The sequence below is a fragment of the Glycine soja genome, chromosome 10 (genome assembly GCF_004193775.1).
Source record: "Glycine soja cultivar W05 chromosome 10, ASM419377v2, whole genome shotgun sequence".
NCBI lineage: Eukaryota > Viridiplantae > Streptophyta > Magnoliopsida > Fabales > Fabaceae > Glycine > Glycine soja.
In genome coordinates this window covers 25,581,535-25,602,673 of record NC_041011.1, presented here as the reverse complement: position 1 = coordinate 25,602,673, position 21,139 = coordinate 25,581,535, and the positions used below count along the sequence as shown (strand labels likewise).

At 34.3% G+C, this 21,139-nt stretch overlaps 1 protein-coding gene across 1 annotated transcript; it reads left to right on the top strand.

Annotated features, from left to right (window-relative positions):
* Positions 1 to 4,482: 4,482 nt before the first annotated feature.
* Positions 4,483 to 11,586, top strand: LOC114371561 (serine/threonine-protein kinase SAPK10-like). The gene is made up of 9 exons (XM_028328962.1): positions 4,483 to 4,580; positions 4,651 to 4,708; positions 5,747 to 5,821; positions 5,893 to 5,994; positions 6,075 to 6,128; positions 6,274 to 6,372; positions 8,906 to 8,977; positions 9,069 to 9,173; positions 11,372 to 11,586. Exons 1-9 carry the CDS (start codon positions 4,483 to 4,485, stop codon positions 11,405 to 11,407), a joined length of 699 nt encoding a protein of 232 aa, XP_028184763.1. The 3' UTR covers positions 11,408 to 11,586.
* Positions 11,587 to 21,139: the final 9,553 nt, after the last annotated feature.

Below are 21,139 nucleotides of genomic sequence, written 5' to 3'. Positions count from 1 at the left end.
GAAGGAGAAAAAAGAAGAAAAATCAAGGCCGAGGCACTTCCGTAATGTTTTCGTGATCAATTTCGTGATCGTTCTTCGCCCGTTCTTCATTGTTCTTTGACCGGTTAGTTTTCTATTTTGAAGCTTTGAATTCATTCTATGCACCCTTAGGGGTCCATCCCATCTTTGCATGTCTTCATCTTCATTCTTCTACCATCGGTGATCTTTTTCTTTGTTTTAAGCGAGTTTCTACCGATCGTTTAAGCCGTAATCTCACTTAATCAATGTTAAAATGAATTTCAACTAATTGTTTGTGTCATAATCTCGTTTAATCACCGCTAAAATAAAATTCAACCGATCGTTTGTGTTATAACCTCGGTTAATCATCAAAAAAAGAAGTTTCAACCGGTCATTTACTTTGAAAGTTCTCTTTTAATGAGTTGGAAAATAACCATGTGAAACCAAAACTAAAATCAACTCACAATCAAGCTTTTGTTCATAAGAAAATCGCTTGAATCCGTTCAAAGGTCCAATGCCTTAAACGGTCTTTTTACTTTTATCGGTTAAAATGAACCATTTAAAAGTCTAAAATCAACACTCTGCAACACTTTCTTACTTGTCAAAGAACTACGTAGGTCTGAGTTCTTCATCGTAATTAAGGATACATAGGAGCAAGAGCCTCGCTCTTGTCGACCCCAAAAAGATAAAAATGTAAAAAAGGGAAAATAAAACAAATTTGAAGTCATGATTTTGCATATTTGATCAAAGGCTGTCGTTCCTTGTGGCGGACGCGTAGGGTGCTAATACCTTCCCCACACATAAACAACTCCCGAACCTTTTATTCTTAAAATTCGTAGACCCGCTTTTGGTTTTTCTAATGTTTTCCTCAAACAAACGTTGGTGGCGACTTCGCGCGTTTTCCTTCCTTGGAAGATGCACCCGTGAGTCTCGCGTCGCCCACCTGCCGATGGGTAGGTTGCGACAAGATGTTAAGTTGCTTAGCCATTTTTGGAAAACTTTATGCACTAAGCTAGGAACTAAGCTCTCTTTCTCCACTACTTGTCACCTACAGACTGATGGGCAAATAGAGGTAGTGAATAAATCTTTATTCCCATTGTTAAGGGCTCTCCTAAAAGGCAATCAAAAGTCTTGGGATAAGTACCTTCCTCACGTGGAGTTTGCCTATAACAGAAGGGTTCATAGAACTACCAGGCAGTCACCTTTTGAGGTTGTCTATGGGTTCAATCCTCTCACACCGTTGGACCTAATTCCCCTTCCACTTGACACTTCTTTTATACATAAAGAAGGGGTATCTAGGTCAAAGTTTGTGAAGAAATTACATGAGAGGGTTAGGAACCAAATAAAGGTGTATGCAACTAAAGGTAATAGAGGAAGGAATGAGTTAGTGCTTAATAAAGGGGATTGGGTTTGGCTCTATCTTAGGAAGGATAAATTTCGTACTAAGAGAAAGTCCAAACATAGCCCAAGAAGAGATGGCCCTTTTCGGGTCTTAGAGATGATCAACAACAATACTTATAGGCTAGACCTCCTAGAGGAGTATGGAGTTAACAACACCTTTAACATTACTGATTTTGTTCCTTTTGCAGGAGTAGCTGATTCAAATGATGAGGGGTCTGCAGATTTGAGGACAAATCCTCTCCAAGAGGGAGAGGATGATGCAATCCTCCAAAGGAGGGGACCCATCACCAGAGCCATGGCTAGGAGACTCCAGGAAGATTGGGCTAGGGATGCAGGAGAAGACCCTAGGGTTCTCATGAGCCTTAGGATAGATTTTGGAACCATGGGCTAAGTATGAGTCCATTTATCTTTGTACATATTAGATTAGGGTTTCATTATTTTTTGGGCCTTGTATTATGGGTTCCACAGTGTAGGGAGGTTACCCCACAAGTTTAGGGTACCCTAGTAATGTAGGATTTTCAGCCTTTGTATTTTAGGACACCTAGACTAGTTTTTGTATTAGGGAGAGTTTTGTAATTTCACATGGATTAAGTGCACTATTTGATGTGTGTGTTGGGAGAGAAATTTAATTGAATTGGTAGAAGCCTAATCCAATTAAATTTTGGACCAACCCAAGGGGGAGGTGAGCATTTGCATACTACACCCCATTGCCACATCATATAGTCACACTTTGTGCATATCCTTAATGCTTTACATGTCTCATTACACCTAAGCACACTTAGTGGAGAATCTTGGATTTGATCTTGGATTAGTGGGCTGAACCATAGCTGAAATTCACTAATCATAATTAGTGAAATTTTGGCTCCAAATTTGGCTTCACAAATTCAAATTCAAGTCAAATTTGAATAGGAATTCAAATTTCCCTCCAATTTTGTGTGACACTTAGGCTTTAAATAAAGACCTTGTGTGTGATTTTTGCAACTTTGTTGATTTGAGAAATTAGACTTCAAAGATCAGACCTCATTCTCCCTCTTCTCTCTCTCAAAATTCCGTTCCCCTTTCTCTCCCTCTCCCTCCACTCATCTTCTCCTACCTTCAAGCTCTTATCCATGGCTTCCTATGGTGATGAGCTTGTTCTTGACTCATTTTCTCCTTGAAGTGGTGTCTCCAATCACCTTTCCTCCTTCTCCATTCCATTGTCATTGATCTTCAAAAAGCAAAGAATCCATTGATGAAGAAGATCGAAGGCCTACAAGCTCTACATTGAGCTACATTAAGAATAGTAACTAACAAGTGTATAAGCAAGGCCTGCAGGGCCTAATCTTTGGCAATTGCACATGCAATGGTTCGTGGTCACCTGCAAATGCCCATGGATAAACAACATTACAAGAATGTAGAATATATATTTCGTTTTGAAGTGATTTCAACAATAATTCCAAACTATTTTTGAGAATAAACTTCTTCTGTGTGTGTGAAGAACTAATTTCTTCATTCAAACTAACTACAATGTAAGACATTGTTTCATCAACAAAAGTAAAACACAACAATGATGACATCCCAAAGAGTTATCAGTTGAGTAAAAGAAGAACAAACCTTGGAGGATAGTTGCGAGTGACGGAAGCTGACGGAAGACGGTGATGACTACGTCGCAGAACAAGCGTCCCGAACACGTACTAACACCAGTAAACAATGAGGACGAAACTGAGAGATGACGATGAAAGTGATGGTGTGAGAGTGGTGAGAGTCATGAGTGACGACAGTTTCCAAGGAGGACAGTCTCAACTCATAGTGGTGAGAGTCATCAGCTGCTCTAGTGAAAGGAGGTTTGGGAGAGTGAGCGCAGGGTGAAACGAGTTTTGGGTTTTTAATTAAGTTAAAACACAACATCAATTCTTTAAAAAATCAATGTCAACGAGCTCATGTTAACATTGGTTTTTGAACAACCATTGTTAACATGAGCTCGTTAACATCAGTTTTTAAAAAATTGATGTTTACGAGCTTATATTATTTACGAGTATGCTAACATCAGTTTTAGAAAAAAAAAACCAATGTTAAGCCAGCGATGTTAAAACCATTATTTCTAGTAGTGAAGTGAGAAACATGTTCTTGACCTAATTCAAACATTTAAGAGTTTACCCACATCTTATATAAGGTATCATAGGTCAAAGCTTTTGATGTTGCGATTTAAGTCTTGTCTAGATAATAGCTATATTGCCCATGTAGTAGCTTAAGTAGATTTCTATCGAATCCACTATATGTTTGTAAACTTTAGACTTGAAGATAAGAATACATGAATGGACATAGTTACACTACTACAAAAATCACTTTTTGCGACGTTGATTTTATGCCGGTTGATAAAAAAACTGACTTAGAAAGAAATACAGAGGCATCTTTGTAAATAAATGCTACATCTTTATGACGGTTTTGTGAAAACCGTCTTAGAAGGCTATCAATCTAAGAAGTTTTTACAAAACCGTCTTAGAATATTTTCCATTGTTTTTAATATTTCATTTCTCCTTCCACTCTCTCATGCTCTCACTCTTCAACTTCTCCTCTCACTCTTCAACTCCCCCTCTTGGGTTCCTAAGCCACCACCTCAGCGCTGTTCAAGGACCACAAATTTTAGATCCCAAACTTCTATGGCTTGAGGTCTGGCTCTGCCTCTGCTCTCGCCCGCAATGTCCTCTTGGGTTCCTTCATCCACTATCATTGTCATCATCGACGCCCTCCTCAAGTAGTGCCTCCTCCTCCTCTCCTATGGCATCCACCCCACCGTCGTCTCCGACACCCTCCACAAGGCTATCGTCAAGGCCATCGACATTCTCACCGCCATGGTCATCTCCGTTGAGGTCTCTGACCATGACTCCCTCGTGAAGTCTGCCAACACTTCCCTCAACAACAAGGTCGTTAGCCAATACTCCAAGCTCCTTGCTCCCCTTGCCATTGACGTCATTCTCTTCGTCATGGATGCCGCTAAACCTGACATGGTTGATCTCCGCGATGTCAAGATCATGAAGAAGCTCAGTGGCACCGTCGATGACACCGAGCTCGTGAAAGGTCTCGTCTTTGACAAGAAGGTCAGCCATGCCGCTGGGGGACCCACCCGCATGGAGAATGCCAAGATCGTCATCATCCAGTTCTAGATTTTGCCACCTAAAATCGGCATCGAATAGAGCATTGTGGTGAGTGATTACTTTTAGATGGATAGGATTCTAATCGGGTATTTACATTACAGTGTTGCATCTTCTTTAGGAACATATTTCCTGCCACAAGTCACATTGATCTTTTTGGACATGTTGAATGTGTACAGGTATATTATATTAATGGAAACGCCTCTATATTGTTTTGGGATAGATACTTGTTTCCATTGGATTAGATTATTTTTCCCCAGTAAGTATTAAATAATATTTGTTTTACCTGCAACAGAATGTATAGTGAGAAATTTATGTAGCTCAACTGGCTACTGGAGCCAGTTAATGATGCATAGGGAAAATGGAAATAGAGAATTGTGATAATCAATTAATCATGCATTTTTTCTGGTTTCTAATTGGATACTGGTGATTGAAGTATCATCCATATGGCAATTCAAATCATCTTCCAATTTTTTTCTAATTATAAATGTTTTTCTCTTGTCATTATTTTTTGAAAAAATAAAATAAAATCTTCTTTAGCTATGTTTTGAACTGACTTAATGGATGATAGATAAGTTTCATTGATGAGGAGAGGTTGTCGAAGAAATAAAAGAATGATGCTATAAAGTTTAAGTGGGGATCTGGTGCTTATTGTTTGTCTGGCTTGTTTTTTATTGTTGTTGTTGTGCACTATATTTAGAGTGGAGTTTATGGACTGTGACACATAAATTGGTAAAATCAATCTTGTGTGAGCTTGAGTTGTTTGGATAATGTTATATATAAAGCCATTCGTGTGCTTTCACCAATTAGCTCGAGCTTTTGGAATAGTTGGTTCATGTCATAGCATTGAAACTTCTATATCATATAGTGTGTATAGTTTGGTCCTTATTACCCCATTCTTCTAAATAAAAGATAAATTTCTGCACAAGGTAAAGTGGGTGTCTATTCTTCAAGCCAAGAAGGGTTTTTGTGTGAGGAGGTGTGTAGTCAAATGTTGAACTGGTTCAGGTGGTGAATCCAGATCATGTGGTTTAAGTAAATTTTAGGTTTACAGATTCACAAAAGAAATAGCGAAACAAGGATTTTTTTTGGGTATTCTAAATCATAGTTTTGATTCAAGTATGATCAAAGATCAAATTTTATTTGTTGCCATTTTCTTTTTCTTGTTGATGAAGCAGTAGACTTATCTCTTCCCTATCAATCGTTGTGTGTCACAGATTGATGAAAATGTCAAAAGAGAAATAATTAATCATAGGTCTCTAAGACATCCTAACATTATCAAGTTTAAGGAGGTTGGTATATTTTTATGTTCAGAGGTGGAATAATCGTATTCAGGGAAAATGTTCTTTGAAATTTCACTTAGGTCATTTTAACACCTACTCATCTGGCCATAGTAATGGAATATGCATCTGGTGGAGAACTATTTGAGAAAATCTGCAATGCAGGACATTTTAATGAGGGTGAGGTTCTTACATAAATTGTTTACTTTTTCTTCTGCTAGGTCTCTATTTCCTATGTAACTATTAACCCATTGCTATGCCACAGGCTCGTTTCTTTTTTCAACAACTCATATCGGGGGTCAGCTATTGTCATGCAATGGTAACTGCTCTCTTTCTCCCTCACTATCTAATATAAATTGTATTTAACCTATGTGAGAATATAGTATAGGCAATGTGTCAATCTTGAGTATTATGTCCAATGTGATGTATGAGTCTTATGTATCATAATATGTCTTCTCATGAAGGAAGTGTGTCACCGGGACCTGAAGTTGGAAAACACTTTGTTGGATGGAAGCTTGACACTTCATTTGAATATATGTGATTTTGGATACTCCAAGGTAAGTGTTTCTTCTTCATAGTGTGGGTTCCATGCTTATATATTTTACTGGATGTGTAAGCTCTGTTTCAGTAAGTTTACCTTTAAATGATACTTTTGTCATGTATTTAATTGAACCTTTCTAATAGCAGCTCAGGCTCCTTTGAAAACTAGCATATCTATAAATTACTTTCTCCATAAGGTTGTTCTTTAGTTTTCTTATGAAGCTATTTTGTTCTACTAATATAGACTATTGTATTGAACTTAGGTAACTATCTCTTTGAGTTACTAAAAGGTGATTTTATTCATTTTTAATATTGGAAGGGACAATTGTGCATGACAATGATTGCAAATTTTGATTATCTGAATAATTAATTAAGTTTGTGCTTGATCCATTCATTAGAATTGGGCCTATCCCAAGTCCAAGTGATAGAGTGCTAGACCAGAATGTAGGCTTGAATTTTGAAAGGCTCAAGATTTGGAAAGTGTATGTTTACAAGAAGAGGAAAACTAGTGAGAAAAGGATTAGGAGAATGATAAGTTCATTATCACGGTAACTTTTTTTTTATGAATAGATTAGATTACTGATTCATAACTAATAGACAGAAGAAAACCAAAGATATAGGAAAGGGAAAAGTTTACTATTATTCCACTAATGTATTGATTTTTTTTTTCTTGTGACATAGCAACTATGTATGTGCCTAAATCGATCTGACGATTAAAATTTCATGTCATATTTTTTGTATTTTTTTCCTTTTGACATAGCAACCACTAAAATTAATTACTGATTCAAATTTCATATCATGTCACTATTAAAAAGTCACGTGACTATTTAAAAAGCTTTATTAATTTTGACTACTTAGGATAAAATTCAATAATTCATGTTTATTTTTTCCACTCTCATATTTAAAAGGGCATCTCTCTATATGCATTTGCATATGTATATAAAGTATCAAATAAAATTTTCTGTTAGAAATGAATATTATAAATATATAACATCTTATCATATTTAAATAGTAAAAAATAAATACATATAGTTTTTTGTTATTATTTAATTACTAATCATCACATTTGATTTTTCTCACTGAATATGTTTTTGTATCTGTACATGTTTGTAATAAGTAAGAAAAAACTATACAACTTTTTTTCAGTTGTACGAATAATGGTGTTTTTTTATGCAATATTGTTAATCAGTCGTTTGTTTATATTTAATATTCCATCTTTTTTTTAATTCTCTATCTTTGCTCACATAATTAATACTCAACTAATCTTATGAGAGGTTTAATTTATTTTGAAGAGCTGTGCTATTTGGTTCCAATTTTGTTTGAATGAAGGTGTACATTAATTAGAAAAAAAAAAAACTAAACTAAGATGAGTTAAAAGAGCAATTACAAATTTTAGTATCTAATCAAATCTGAATTGCACTAGTTTTTTTTTCCTATCATAAAAAATTAGGAATTTATAGTTTATACAATTAAAGATAAGGAGAGTTGTTACAGATTAAGAAAACTGATGTGAAGTCCAGCTAGCTTTAGATAACTCTGTTATCTCTAAACAGAATCAAATCTCCAATTCAATTTTATTTTAACTTATCTGATGTGTAAATATATGAATTTGAATTAATTCTTATCTTAGGAAGTTAGTTTTAATTTGGCAATCCTTCCCAATTGACAATTGTTGTATGCACATATTTTTTTAACACCGAAACCAAGAAAGAGATGAAGGAGAAAATAGAATGTGTACTGATTACATTCAATGTGTACGTAGTTCTTATCTTAGGAAGTTATATGATCTGATTTAATCTGCATATTTGAATTTGAATTAGTTATTATTTTTTTAGAGGAATTAATTCTAATCTTAATATTTGAACTCCGAGAATTGTAGCGATGTTTTAATTTTATATGTTGCAGATGGGAACGTTCCTCTTGACTCTTGAGGTAAGATTAAGTATGCTTATTTTGCGTTATATATACCCTATCTAAGTGTTGGGTTTAGGGTAGAGAATTGTTTGTAGCTAAGGAATTCTTCAATCTTCATAATCATATTTGAGGTAGAATATTTAGTTCGAAGATTTGTTAATTCATACCTCATACCTGAATTTGTTTGGAGTTAGATCCTTGAGGCATAATTCAAAACACGTCAATAATGATCAAATATTAGTTTATATATGTTCTTTGAGCAATTTTAATTTTGAAAGCTTTATGCCAAAACAAAACTCATAATTGGATGAAATTTGAGGTTGCAATCGAATCTCTCTATTCGCAATTTCCATTACTTTTCTCTGAACTCATTATTTATCGTATATGGACAAAGGGAAAACAGTCCTCCTGACTTTTAACCAGCTCCTTTCCATATTTTTCTTGGGACGCATGTCTTTGTGAGCTGTGACCCCTACTCATTGGCAACTTCATCACATACTTTGCTTAAATTGTAAAATGATCGTTGCATTCTAAATATTAATCATTTCTTTTTTAGTAAAGGCAAGGAAAGGATGATAATTTAGAGTAGGTAAGAGATGGACAAATTTGTTAGCTTTCTAAATATTTTTAATGTGCATACAGTACACTAATGAAGCACCTACAGATAAGTGTGCATTCTTGAGTCTCAACCATGTGATGAAATTGGATTGCACTGTGATCAAGCATTTAAATTTTTTGTTTTTCTAGTGTGTACGTTGGGTATGTTAAATGGATTTATTTTATGTTGTCATGCACTTAATATCAGATTGCAGATGTCTGGTCATGTGGAGTAACCTTGTTTGTGATGCTAGTGGGATCATATCCTTTTGAAGATCCTAATGATCCAAAGGATTTCCGAAAGACAATTCAGGTTGATATGATATTTAAGATATTTCCATGTTTTCTTTACAAGCCTCTGGTTGCGTGAGCACAACTTGTTTTGGTTGGTTCCTTGCAGAGGGTTCTCAGTGTCATATAAATCAGATTATGCATGTTGGCAATTAATTTATCTTACAGCTACATTTGAAAATTCAAGATTGAAGGATTGAAAGTTGATGCAGAAAAGTGATAAACATCACTTATCAACTATGTGGTGTTTTAAAAATGGTCTCCATGGAACAAATTTTTTAATTTTTTTTAAAAAATATATTCTAAGATGGTTCTCCGAAAAACCATCTCAGAAAGTTTACTTTCTAAGATGGTTTTAGGAAAAATGAGAAAATCATCTTAGAATCCTCAATTTTAATTTTTTTTTTAAAAAAAACATTATGAGACGGTTCTCTAAAAAACCGTTTTAGAATTCTCAATTTTCTTATTCTTTTATTTTTTTTAAAACATTCTAATAAGGTTTTCAAGTCAAAACTGTCTTAAAAAAATTATCATTCTAAGACAGTTTTGACTTGAAAATTATCTTAGAACGGTACCCTTCTAAGACGGTTATTTGTCTGAAAATCGTCTTAGAATTGTAGCTTTGCTAAGACGATTTTTTAGGAACTGTCGTGGAAAGTCTTGACTTTCCACGACATTGGCTTCAAAGACAAATCATAACCTTCTTTGAATGTATAAAATAATCTTCGTTGATTGACCTTTTTCCAGTAGTGTTATCTGCTCTAGGAATAGACCTTACCGTATTCATATGTAAAAAAGAACAGTAATGTTAGAAATAAACCTATTAAGAAGATTGCCTTCTTATGGAAGCAATGTAAGACTAAGTAGTGGAGTAATGGCTTAACTTGAGGATATACAAAGTTGAATATGCTACTAGCACACTTTACGTTTAAATCGAATATTCAGGAAGAAAATTTTAAAATGGTGAGAGAGTTGTAACAACCCAAAAATTACAACTCATAGATTAAATGTTTGTGTGATTTATTTGTTTTAATAAGAGAATATGTGATTTAATGGTGAGAGAGTTGTAAAAACCCAATAACTATTGCTTAAGATTAACCAAGTAGAAATATTAATATTTGTGGAGGAAAGTTTATATTTGAAAAGTAAAAAATAGACTATCTTTGTCAGATAGTCAAAAGGAATTATTTTGATCAACTCATTAAGGACATTATGGTAAATGTATCAAACTAGAGTTTATGATGACTTTAATAGTATGGTAAAATTATTTTAGACCTTTCAAGAGGTTTTCATACCCCCTGAATGGAATGGTAAAATTTTCAAGTCATTTTGAATTCATCTTCTATTTTTTTTTTCTTTCCAAAAATGAGAACATATCAGTTTTGGGGAAATAATTATAATCATTGTTGTGGACCTTCATATGACACACTGATTTGTGCATGTCTTCCCCTAGTGATGAGGGGCATCCATAAGAATTGGCTAACCCTAATTTTGAGAGGAAGTATTTTTAATATTAGAAAAGGTCAAATATGAAATTGTGTGTATTTTATAAAATACTTATGTGTCCAAGGTGTGTAGGAATGAACACGAGAGAAAACAAGTATAAGTTGAGAACAGGGAATGCAAACACTTGATTTATGCTAGTTCATTCAAACTCTTGAACTACATAGAGTTCTTCTTCGAATCCTTGTAAGGTTTCACTAATCAAAATCTGATTACAAATTTATAATGGTTCACTCAAAGTCTTGAGCTTTGTACAATTTTCTTTCAAATCCTTGAAGGGTTCCACTAATCAAAATCTGATTACAAAACAACTATCCTATCCTGCCACTTCTCACTACAACAAGTATTCTCTAAGTCGCTTCTAATATACCTTTAATCTTCCCATGAGATTAAAGATCACCTAAGTATTCTTTATCACTAAGTCACTCTTGGCTTTCGAAACATGTAGTTTGAATGAATAAAAGTTATTCAACTCTCAAAGATAAAATATATAGTTAAGTACATATTACAAAAAAAACTTGCTAAGCAAAGAATAACTCTCTAAGTTCTTTTTATTTGATTGTCTAGTGACTTGCAATGATTAGAATTTCAATAAAACTTTGCTATCTTTAATTCTTGTGTTGTGTTGATGGTAGTGCTTGATGTTCTTTATATTGGCTTTAGAAAAATATTCATTGTGAGATTAGCACCTTCAAGAAGTTTTCTATTATCTTACAGTTGGAAAAAAACTTGCCACGTGGTAGCTTGGGGTGAGAGAGAAAGGGGACAATAGTCCTTTTCTATGCAGCAAAATCCTTATCTCCACTACTTGTACAAAGGCAGCTTGGTAAGGAATATATTCCTTGTGTGTCTTCTTGGTACGCACTTGCAATTTAAATATTAGGCATTTTAAATAACAAGAGAGAAATACAAATAATTTAGAGTTTCTACAATATGCCCAAGTGTATGAATCCATCATTGGATGCTAACTAACTTAAATATATACTATTAGTGCAAGTTATTTAGTTCCTTTTGGACAATCAAAGGGACGTAACATAAAGGATGCTGGTTTTCACAAGGGTTTGAATGCTTGCTTATATACAATGCTTTGGATGCTAGTTTGATCCTTTGATAAAAAAAGTTCCAATTGTTTAGATGCTAAGAGATAATCATAGTAAGCATAGAGTTAATATTTCATTACCAAACTTGGTTTAGACAATTGGTTTCCTATAAAGCTCAATGAAATCCATTAGTCTATACAAAATTTAATACTTTTCTTATCATCAAAACCATAGATTTTTATGGGTCTGACATCATCAAATGCATTTGGTTCTAACATCAGCTTCAAGAGAATCTAGTTATGTTTAAGCTTGGGCCCTTTAGAATCTACTCTCTCAAGAAGAAATTTCCATATTATAAATAGTCAAGATCTGTAGGTAGCTACAGGAATCCATTAGTATGCAATTTTACCGATAGATTACCGACAGACAAAAAATCGTTAGAAATACCTTTATAGGTAATATCACTGACAAATTTTTACCTATAGATGTATTTGTAGAAAATTACCTATCGATAAATTCTTCAGTAATTACCTATGAATAAATTCGTTAATAATCACCGATAGATTTACCATTGAAAAATTGTTAGTGGAATTACCAACAAAAAAATCCATCAATAACATTCTTTTTGCTTCATATATTTTTTAATTTTAAAAGGATATTATATATAAAAGAAAATATCACAACAAGGGAGGTTGAATTGTGATTTTAGAATTTTTCTAAACCTTTTTCAAAAATAAAGCTATCGTCTGAAAAGCTTTGGAAGAATAGATAACAAATTTTCCAAAACACATAGATCTGATTAGACAATAATCAACAAATTTTGTAAAACTAAGTTTTTCAAAAAAAAATTAAATTCAAACCCTAGGTCAATTAAATATAGAATGCAATAAGGATCAAACACTTGATATTTTATACCGGTTCGTCTCTTCTACCTAGACTATGTCCAGTTCTTGGCAAATCACCAAGTTCCACTAGCTTCACAAAGTTACAAGCATTAGCCACTACCACTTTTAGCTCATACAAACCAAGATTTTCACCAAGATTTAATGCCTCCATATTCTTTGTCCTACCAAGCCATTATTGGCTCTAAACAAATCAAAATATTTGTTGTTTGCTTGGCTCACTAACTAAATCTTAATCGTCTTACAATAGGATATAGAATCTAAGCACTTAGTCTTTTCTCTAAGGGTACGCAAGATGTTTTGAGAGCTTTTTGAACTTTACAAAATATACATAGAGCTTTTTACATAAAGAATTTGAATGTTAGCGCGTAGGTTCATAATCTATTTCTTCAAAGCTTCTCATATTTATAAGCCTTCTTCTTCAAATGTCCATTGTCTTTAAACATATAGAAATCTTCACTTAAGCACTCATCTGAAGATTGTGGCCTTTGTGGAATTTAATGCTTGCATTAAATGCACATCCCCTTCATGTTGGAAAGCCACTCTTGTTAGCTTCCTTTAGGAACACCTCAACAAAAAATAATTCTTTTTCGTCAGAATAGGTCAATCACAGCAGGGCATGTCTTTTGATACTATTTGGCAATAGACTTCCTTTATTCTTCATGGGATTTGACAGATCCTAGGAGAATGTCTTATAAGACAGTTCATGTAAATTGAATCTTAGACACAAAATATTAAATGAAGTCTTAAATGCATTCTTTAATGTTGTATCAAATAATGAGGTATCTTTGTTTTAGATGCAGACTCATGAATGTTGGACCTTGTGGCCTCAATAATCTTAAGAGGGATAGGCTTAGAATGCAGAAGAAGCAATAACAATCAATTTAATAATGTTCTATAAACATGCAAGACACAATTGATTGCAACAACATAAATGAGATAAGGGAAGAGAGAATGCAAACACAGTTTTATACTGGTTCGGCCACAACCCGTGCCTACGTCCAGTACTCAAGCAACCCACTTGAGATTTCCACTATCTTTGTAAAATCCTTTACAAAGTCTGAACCACACAGGGACAACCCATCCCTTGTGTTCAGATGCTTTACAACAAGAGACTCACAGTCTCTTAACCAATCTCATTGAATAAGAAGAATAGAAGAAGAATTCTCTCTTCAAGAGAAGAATATTACAATGAAGATCCATGGATGAACTCTTAATGGATGTGCAAGTGTTTGCCCAAGAGTTCTTTGAGAGAGCATTTGACAATGAAGTTCTCTTGGAATCTCTCTCATTTTCTTTTGAGAGGATAAGACATTTTGGACCAGCAAAACTCTCTCTGTCTAAAATTCGTGCCCAAGTCACCTATTTATAGGCCTTTGATGACCATTCACAAATCTAATGAAAAGATGTGACTGTTGGCAGATTTTCTGAAAACTTTCCACTGGTAATCGATTACAATGTTTGTGTAATCGATTACACAATTATAATTTGAAGGGTTATGACTTTTGAATTTGAATTTCCAAAGTTTCGTTGCTGGTAATCGATTACAGACATATGGTAATCGATTACATGTTGAAAATTCAAATTCAAAACCTTTTTCAACAGCTATTTCTCAACCCTGTCTTCTGGTAATCGATTACACTTCCTGGTAATCGATTACCAGAGCCTTGCATGTCTTGAAAGCACATTGTTTTAAGGCAAGGCTTGGTCTTTAGTGAATCTTGAAACAAGGCTTTGTTTGTTGAAGCAATCTTGAATTATTCTTGAAGCAAATGCTTATCATTTGAAGCAGCCTTGTTAGATTCTTCTTTGACATCATCAAAATCATGTATACATACATTCACAATGAAGCATAGTTTAATATTGCATAAGACACAACTTTTAACCTTTGTAATTATTTGCATTTAATCAAAATAATTAAGGATTCTAATTCATCTTAAGACATAAATGTCTTTTGACTTAACAATCTCCCTTTTTTGATGATATCAAACAAATACAAATTTAAAAGTTGAAGGCAGATTTATAAGATATATTCGTTAAGAATAGATTAGTCTTATCAATTGTGGTATAAAATATAACAAAAGTAATATAAAGCATCATAAGACTTTGTCCAAACATATTGTCCACAAACTCTCATTCCTTCATTAAGAAGCTCTCGTAGTGACGAGTCAGAGTTGCAGCTTTTATGAGTTTGACATCTTTTGTGCCTTCGTAGTTTATACTCAATGAGTCAAATCTTTTTCGCTATTTTTAGCCTACAGATCTTATTTTACTCATTTTTAGGTGAAGAACATGTCATAGTATATCTGGATTCCGTGTTTAGCTCCGCAATGGCCAGATCAATATTTGTCCATTATGCTTCAAGTCTCGGAATGAGAATGTCACCATTCATAATGTAAGCCAAATTTTGTACTGAGTGGACTTGATGTACATCTCCATCTTGCCCTTTCACTAAGGATAGTCCTTTCTTGTGAAGTCTAGTTTCCTTGTGAGCAATGCTCCCTCAACAATAAATTGACTATTATTATCTGCCATTAGGATCCTTTCCTCTAGACATTTTCCAGTGCTCAACCCTTAGAGGTTGAGCTCTGATACCAAATGGTAAAGGCAAATATTACAAAAAGGGGTTGAATTATGATTTTAGAAATTTTCAAATCCTTTTCTTAAGCAAACAAAGTTATCGGCTGAAGGAAAACTTCGTAAGACAGATAATAGATTTTCAAAAACTCGTTTAGACGATAAAAATTTTTTTTGTAAATCAGAAGAAATTTTCGAATGACAAAATCAAATTCAAACCATAAGTCAGTTAAAGCAAAAAAGAAATAAGCAAATATCAGACACTGGAAATTATATTGGTTTGTCTCTACCACTGAGACTACGTTCGATTCTTGGCAAATACACCATGTCCTAGTAACTTCTCAAAAGTTACACATATTGTTCATTGTCACTTCTGACTCTTACAACAAAGCTTATCCCAAAGCTTTCAACAACCTAGTATTCTTTGTTCTACCAATCCACTTCCGGCTCTAAAAAAATCACAAGATTTGTGTTTTATTTGCTAACTCTTAAACTTAATCGTCTTAAAGATAGATATATAATCTCAACACTTAGTTTTTCCCCTCAATATATACATAGTGTTTTTGAGAGCTTTTCTAAAATTTACAAGAGTTTATATAAAGCTTTTTACAAAATGAATATGAATGATAAAGCTTAAAGTTTGGAAAACATTTCTTCAAAGCTTATGATATTTATAGGCCTTCATCTTCAAGTGTCTGTTCTATCTCAACAAATAGATTTATTCACTTAAGCATGTGCCTGATTCTTATGGCCATTGGAGCATTTAAAGTTTGCATTAAATAGATATCCTTCATCATGCAATGAAACCATTTTGGTTGACTTTTGTGTAAAACACTTCAGTAGAAAACCACTTCTCTTTGGTTAAAGCAAGTCTGTCATAATAGAGTGTGTCTTTTGATGGAATTTGATAACTTTCAGATCTTGAGCTTCATTTATTCTCCCTAGGATTTGATAAATCCTTGGAGAATGTTTTTGAAAAACAAATCTCAGACACAGTATTAAATTAAGTCTTTAAGTGTCAACTCTTAAATGTTGTATTAGATCACGACTTTAGCTTAATATTTTCTAATGTTTCAGATGCAGACTCACAAAGCATGTTTCTAATATCGCATAAGACACAACTTTTAGCATTTGTACCTGTTTTCATCTAATGAAAATAATTAGGGGTTTTGATTAGTCTTAAGACACAAATATCTTTTGACTTAAAATTATGGATTTTCATTATCTTAACAAATGTCACTCTTACCAAGTTTCACACTTATAGTTCTAAGTGTTTTACTTAACTCATTGTGCCTTCCACTTTTCAATTGCTTTATCAATGAATTCAGTTGATCTAGATCTCATCCCTTCTTAGTACTTCATGATATGTGGAATACATGCACAAATGTATGCACATAATCACAACGAACATTGATATCAAGATCATACTTGACAAAATCTTCCCTCGTATGCCCATAACGAATGAAGGAAAGAAGAAAGGCTTTTAAATCTATCACAATGTAGAGATGCCTAGTAGGAATATGAAGGTGGAAGTGGTATATCACCCAAGGACTAGAGTTCCTTATTTAATGGAAAAAGGTTTGTAAAGTATCCAAACATCTTTGACACCAAGACCTTCTAGAATCAATTGGTTTGGGATGACACTCTAAAAGCATCGTTGTCTGGCTATGATAGAAGCGACAATGTTGAGCACCAGAACTTTATTCAAGTGCTACATCCTGTCAAGATGTATCATTTTGATGATCTTTGCATGTGTTTTACTAAGGATGATAAAGACGATGGCTTCATTGGCAGATTGAAGAACCTTCCCATCATTTTCAATGATACTATTTATGACCTTAAGAAGATTGATGAAGGGAACTTTAGAGATCATGTGTTCAACTCCACAATACTTAAAAGCCAAGAAGGAAGGAGTTTGAAGCACAACTCGCTGCCAGATAAGCTACTCAAAAAGCTAAAACAAAGAAAATAGCTAAAGAGCAAGATGAAATGGATGCAACAGAGGCTGCATACAATGCCATTGTTAATGAGGTCCTTAACAATCTCACTAAAAATGTAGCGAAAAAATCCATAGTGGAGAAACTTGATGAGGTAATTCCTTCAAGTCAACTTGAACCTGCATTCAAGTAGTCAGAAACCTCACATGAAGCTACGTCCAAGGCACAAGTGTTACCAAATATTGTAGTCTTCTGCTCCATTAACTCTGGTCTGACTCCTCTCAAATATGCACCTCCAGTTGCCTTGATTGAAGATCATGTTTAGAAAATGATTGGTCAAGCAGTGGATGCATTTGCTGAGAAACAAAGACAAAAGAATGAGTTGTTTCGGCTTTCCATGCAAAAATGCCATCAATGCTCAGTTCTCAAATCTTGGCGTTGTGTTGTTACAAAATTTTCAACAAGCCCAAATGACACTGTTTAGCGTTGATACTTCACCTATTGTCCATCCACCACCAATAAGGGAAGCAATCAAACAAGTTTTTCCAAATGTGACTCAGATTGTGTGCTTATCACCTGTGCAAGAATGCTCGTCAAAATGTGAACGTTTCAAATTTTTTAACAGATTTCAAAAGAGGAATGTATGCTAATGTTGCACTGGAAAAAATTGACTCATTTTGGGAACACATGATTGTGAAACACCATGTGACACCCTCTACCCCGACATACATATAATTAAGAAAAACATATAAAATCTGGAATTTAATTAAATCAATTTTATTCAAATCGCTTAAACAAATTCACGTGGGTAAAAGGGTCACATTCAGTTCATTGTTACCAAATAAAACTTATTAAAAAAATCTCCGGCTCAAAACAAGGTCGTCCAATTTACAAAAGAACTTAAATTAAGCAGCGAAATAAAATACATGTTTGGAACATCATGCAATTAAAACAGAAACTCATTCCCCAATGTTACATCCTATCAGAGCATTGTGTCCTAGCGTCCTCTAGCACGAGGTTCTCTAAAGTCATCCATCTAGTCATCTGCTCCCACGAACACAAGGTTCGAGATCATCATAGGATCCAAACGCAAACAACATATAGGGAGTGAGTTGTCACATTTCTAAATAAAATATAGATAAATAAAGACATAAGAAAAATTATTACAGAAATATTTATAACATAGCTCAACATAATACAATCCATGTCAATTCACCACTTTCTCATTTAAAATTCATTTTTCAATCACCAATCACATTACACATGAATCACACACTTGAGTTAAGACGTAACAACACTCACTAATTTCATAATAAACAATTTACAATCGTTATGCAACAATTATACTAAGACTCAAACCTAAATGCAATGTGGTACCATGTCAGTGGAAAACCACACTAGGGCACTTAAGAGTACATAACAAGACACGTCACACAATGGGTATGTTAGGTCAGTCTCACTAAGTAAAATCATAAGGTGACCAGTCAAGGTCACTCTGTTTTGCAAGAATGCTCTAACCATATGGGATCAACATAGGCTTAAAGAAACATTTAAACCGAGTGTCTTTACCCCTAAGACCTAGACTACGAAGAATTTGTTAGGGCCTCACCTTCCTGATTCAGGTCCATCCCTAAAACAACTTTTGTACACAGACACTGCTCATGAATTATACAATACCCACGACCTCACACTTGTTTTCAAACAAGTTTAACACATTGCACTACGATTTAACACTTCGGGTTCCTAACTTGGAACCCTACACTTTCCTTTTAACACTTCACGCATAAACACTTTTCTCAAGGTAAACACCAATCGGGTTATTGTATAATTCAATATTCATCACACAAGTATTGTCACATCAAATATTAACCACACACTTATTCATAACCATATCCCATGTCCACAACTTAATGTCTCATAATTCATCACATATTCAATTTATCACTTACACATAATTTTAATCACAATTTCATGATCCCAATATAACAATATATCAAGCTAATATAGTAAATCTTGTCCAAAACACAAACAAATTATACAAAAATGCTTCTCACAACATGGGACCCCTCAAATAATTTCACACCATGAGCACTCAATTTATCAACCAATTCGCATTAGGGCATCAATTAATCCATCAAATAAAACAATCTCGTTATTATAATCATAAATGAAGAATTCTAATACAATAAACATCCCAAAATAAACCCCAATTTGATCCTCTAAGAATCTCTGCACATGTTCATTCTAACCCTAATTGTGATAAACTCATCCCTTACCTCTAAGCGGACTCACATGTGTAGTCTGGCAGTGATAGAAGCTTCTCTAGAAGTTCCCTAGGATTCCTCAAGCTTTTCCTCTAGTTGCTCTGCTAAGGATTCCAAGTGTTAGAGAGAAGGAGAAGGGATTGAAGCCTTAATTTCACTATCTTCGTGTGAGGAATATTTCTTTCACCAAAGACATCATTTCACAAATCCCAACGGTGGGCACGTGCAAGAATGAGTTCTACACTTGGTGCTCAAATTTCATGGTGATTTAACATTTAACGAGTCCGGGATCATAGTTTTACTGGGACAGGTTTGGGTGTATACGAGAAAAAGAGAGCTCCGTGTGAAGAACATTTCTCTCACCACAAACATTATATCACAAATTCCAATGGTGGGGATGTGAGAAAATGTGTTCTGAATCTGGTGTCCAAACTTCGTGATGATCCAACAGTTAACGAGTATGGAATCATAGTTTTACTAGGACAGGTTTGATGCAATCCTACCCCGCAAGGGCATTGGATAGAAGACTCCAAGTAGACTGGGCCAAAGATGCAAGAGAAGGCCCTAGGGTTCTTATGAGCCTTAGGGTAGATTTCGGGTCCATGAACTAAGTACAAGCCCACTTATCTTTGTACATATTAGAATAAGGTTTCACTAATTTTGGGTCTTGTATTTTGGGCTCCATAATGTAGGTAGGGTACCCTAGAAATATAGGATTTTTCAGCCCTTGTATTTTAGGGCACCTAGACTAGTTTTTGTATTAGGGGTAGTTTTGTAATTTCACATGCACTAAGTGGATATTTGATGTGTGTGGTTGGAAATAAATTTAATTGAATTGGTAGAATCCCAATCCAATTAAATTTTAGAGGGGGAGGTGAGCATTTGCTTACTACACCCCATTGCCACATCATATAGTCACACTTTGTGCATGTCCTTCATGCTTTTCATGCCTCATGACACTTAAGCACACTTAGTGGAGAATCTTGGAATTGATCTTGGATTAGTGGTCTGAACCATAACTAAAATTCACTAATCATAATTAGTGAAATTTTGGCTCCAAAGTTTGGCTCCACAAATTCAATTTCAAATTCAAGTGAAATTTGAATTTCCCTCCAATTTTGTGTGACACTTAGGCTATAAATAGAGGTCATGTGTGTGCATTTTTTTCAACTTTGATCATTTGAATATTAACTTCAGATTTCAGAGCTCTTTTAGAGCACAAAATTTCATGCTCTTCTCTCCCTCTCCCTTCATTCATTTCCTTCTTCCTCCAAGCTCTTATCCATGGCCTCCTATGGTGGTGAGCTTCTTCTAGACTCATCTTCTCCTTGAAGTGGCGTCTCCTCTCTCTCTTCCTTCTCCATTCCACTGCCATTCATCTTCCAAGAAGCAAAGGAATCCATTGATGAAGAAGATCCTAGGCCTACAAGCTCCAATGGAGCTTACATCATGTGGTATCAAGAGCATCTTCATCTAGGTGATGTTCTTTTGCTTCCTCTATCTTTTTGTTCGGTGAATTCTCTTTAATTCCTTGTTCTTCATCTTATTCTCCATGTATATTCTCCATTGTCTTGTGGTTTGGTGCTGTTTAGAGTAGATTCAAAAAAAAATAAACCGATTAAATCTTAGATCTACACTTGTTCTTGCATTTCTATGGTTCAAATTTTGTAGATCTACTCTTGAATCTTGTTTATGTGTTGATTTTAGGTTCTATCAATTTTCATTCATAATATTCTTGTGTTGAACCTTTAGATCTAAATTTTGT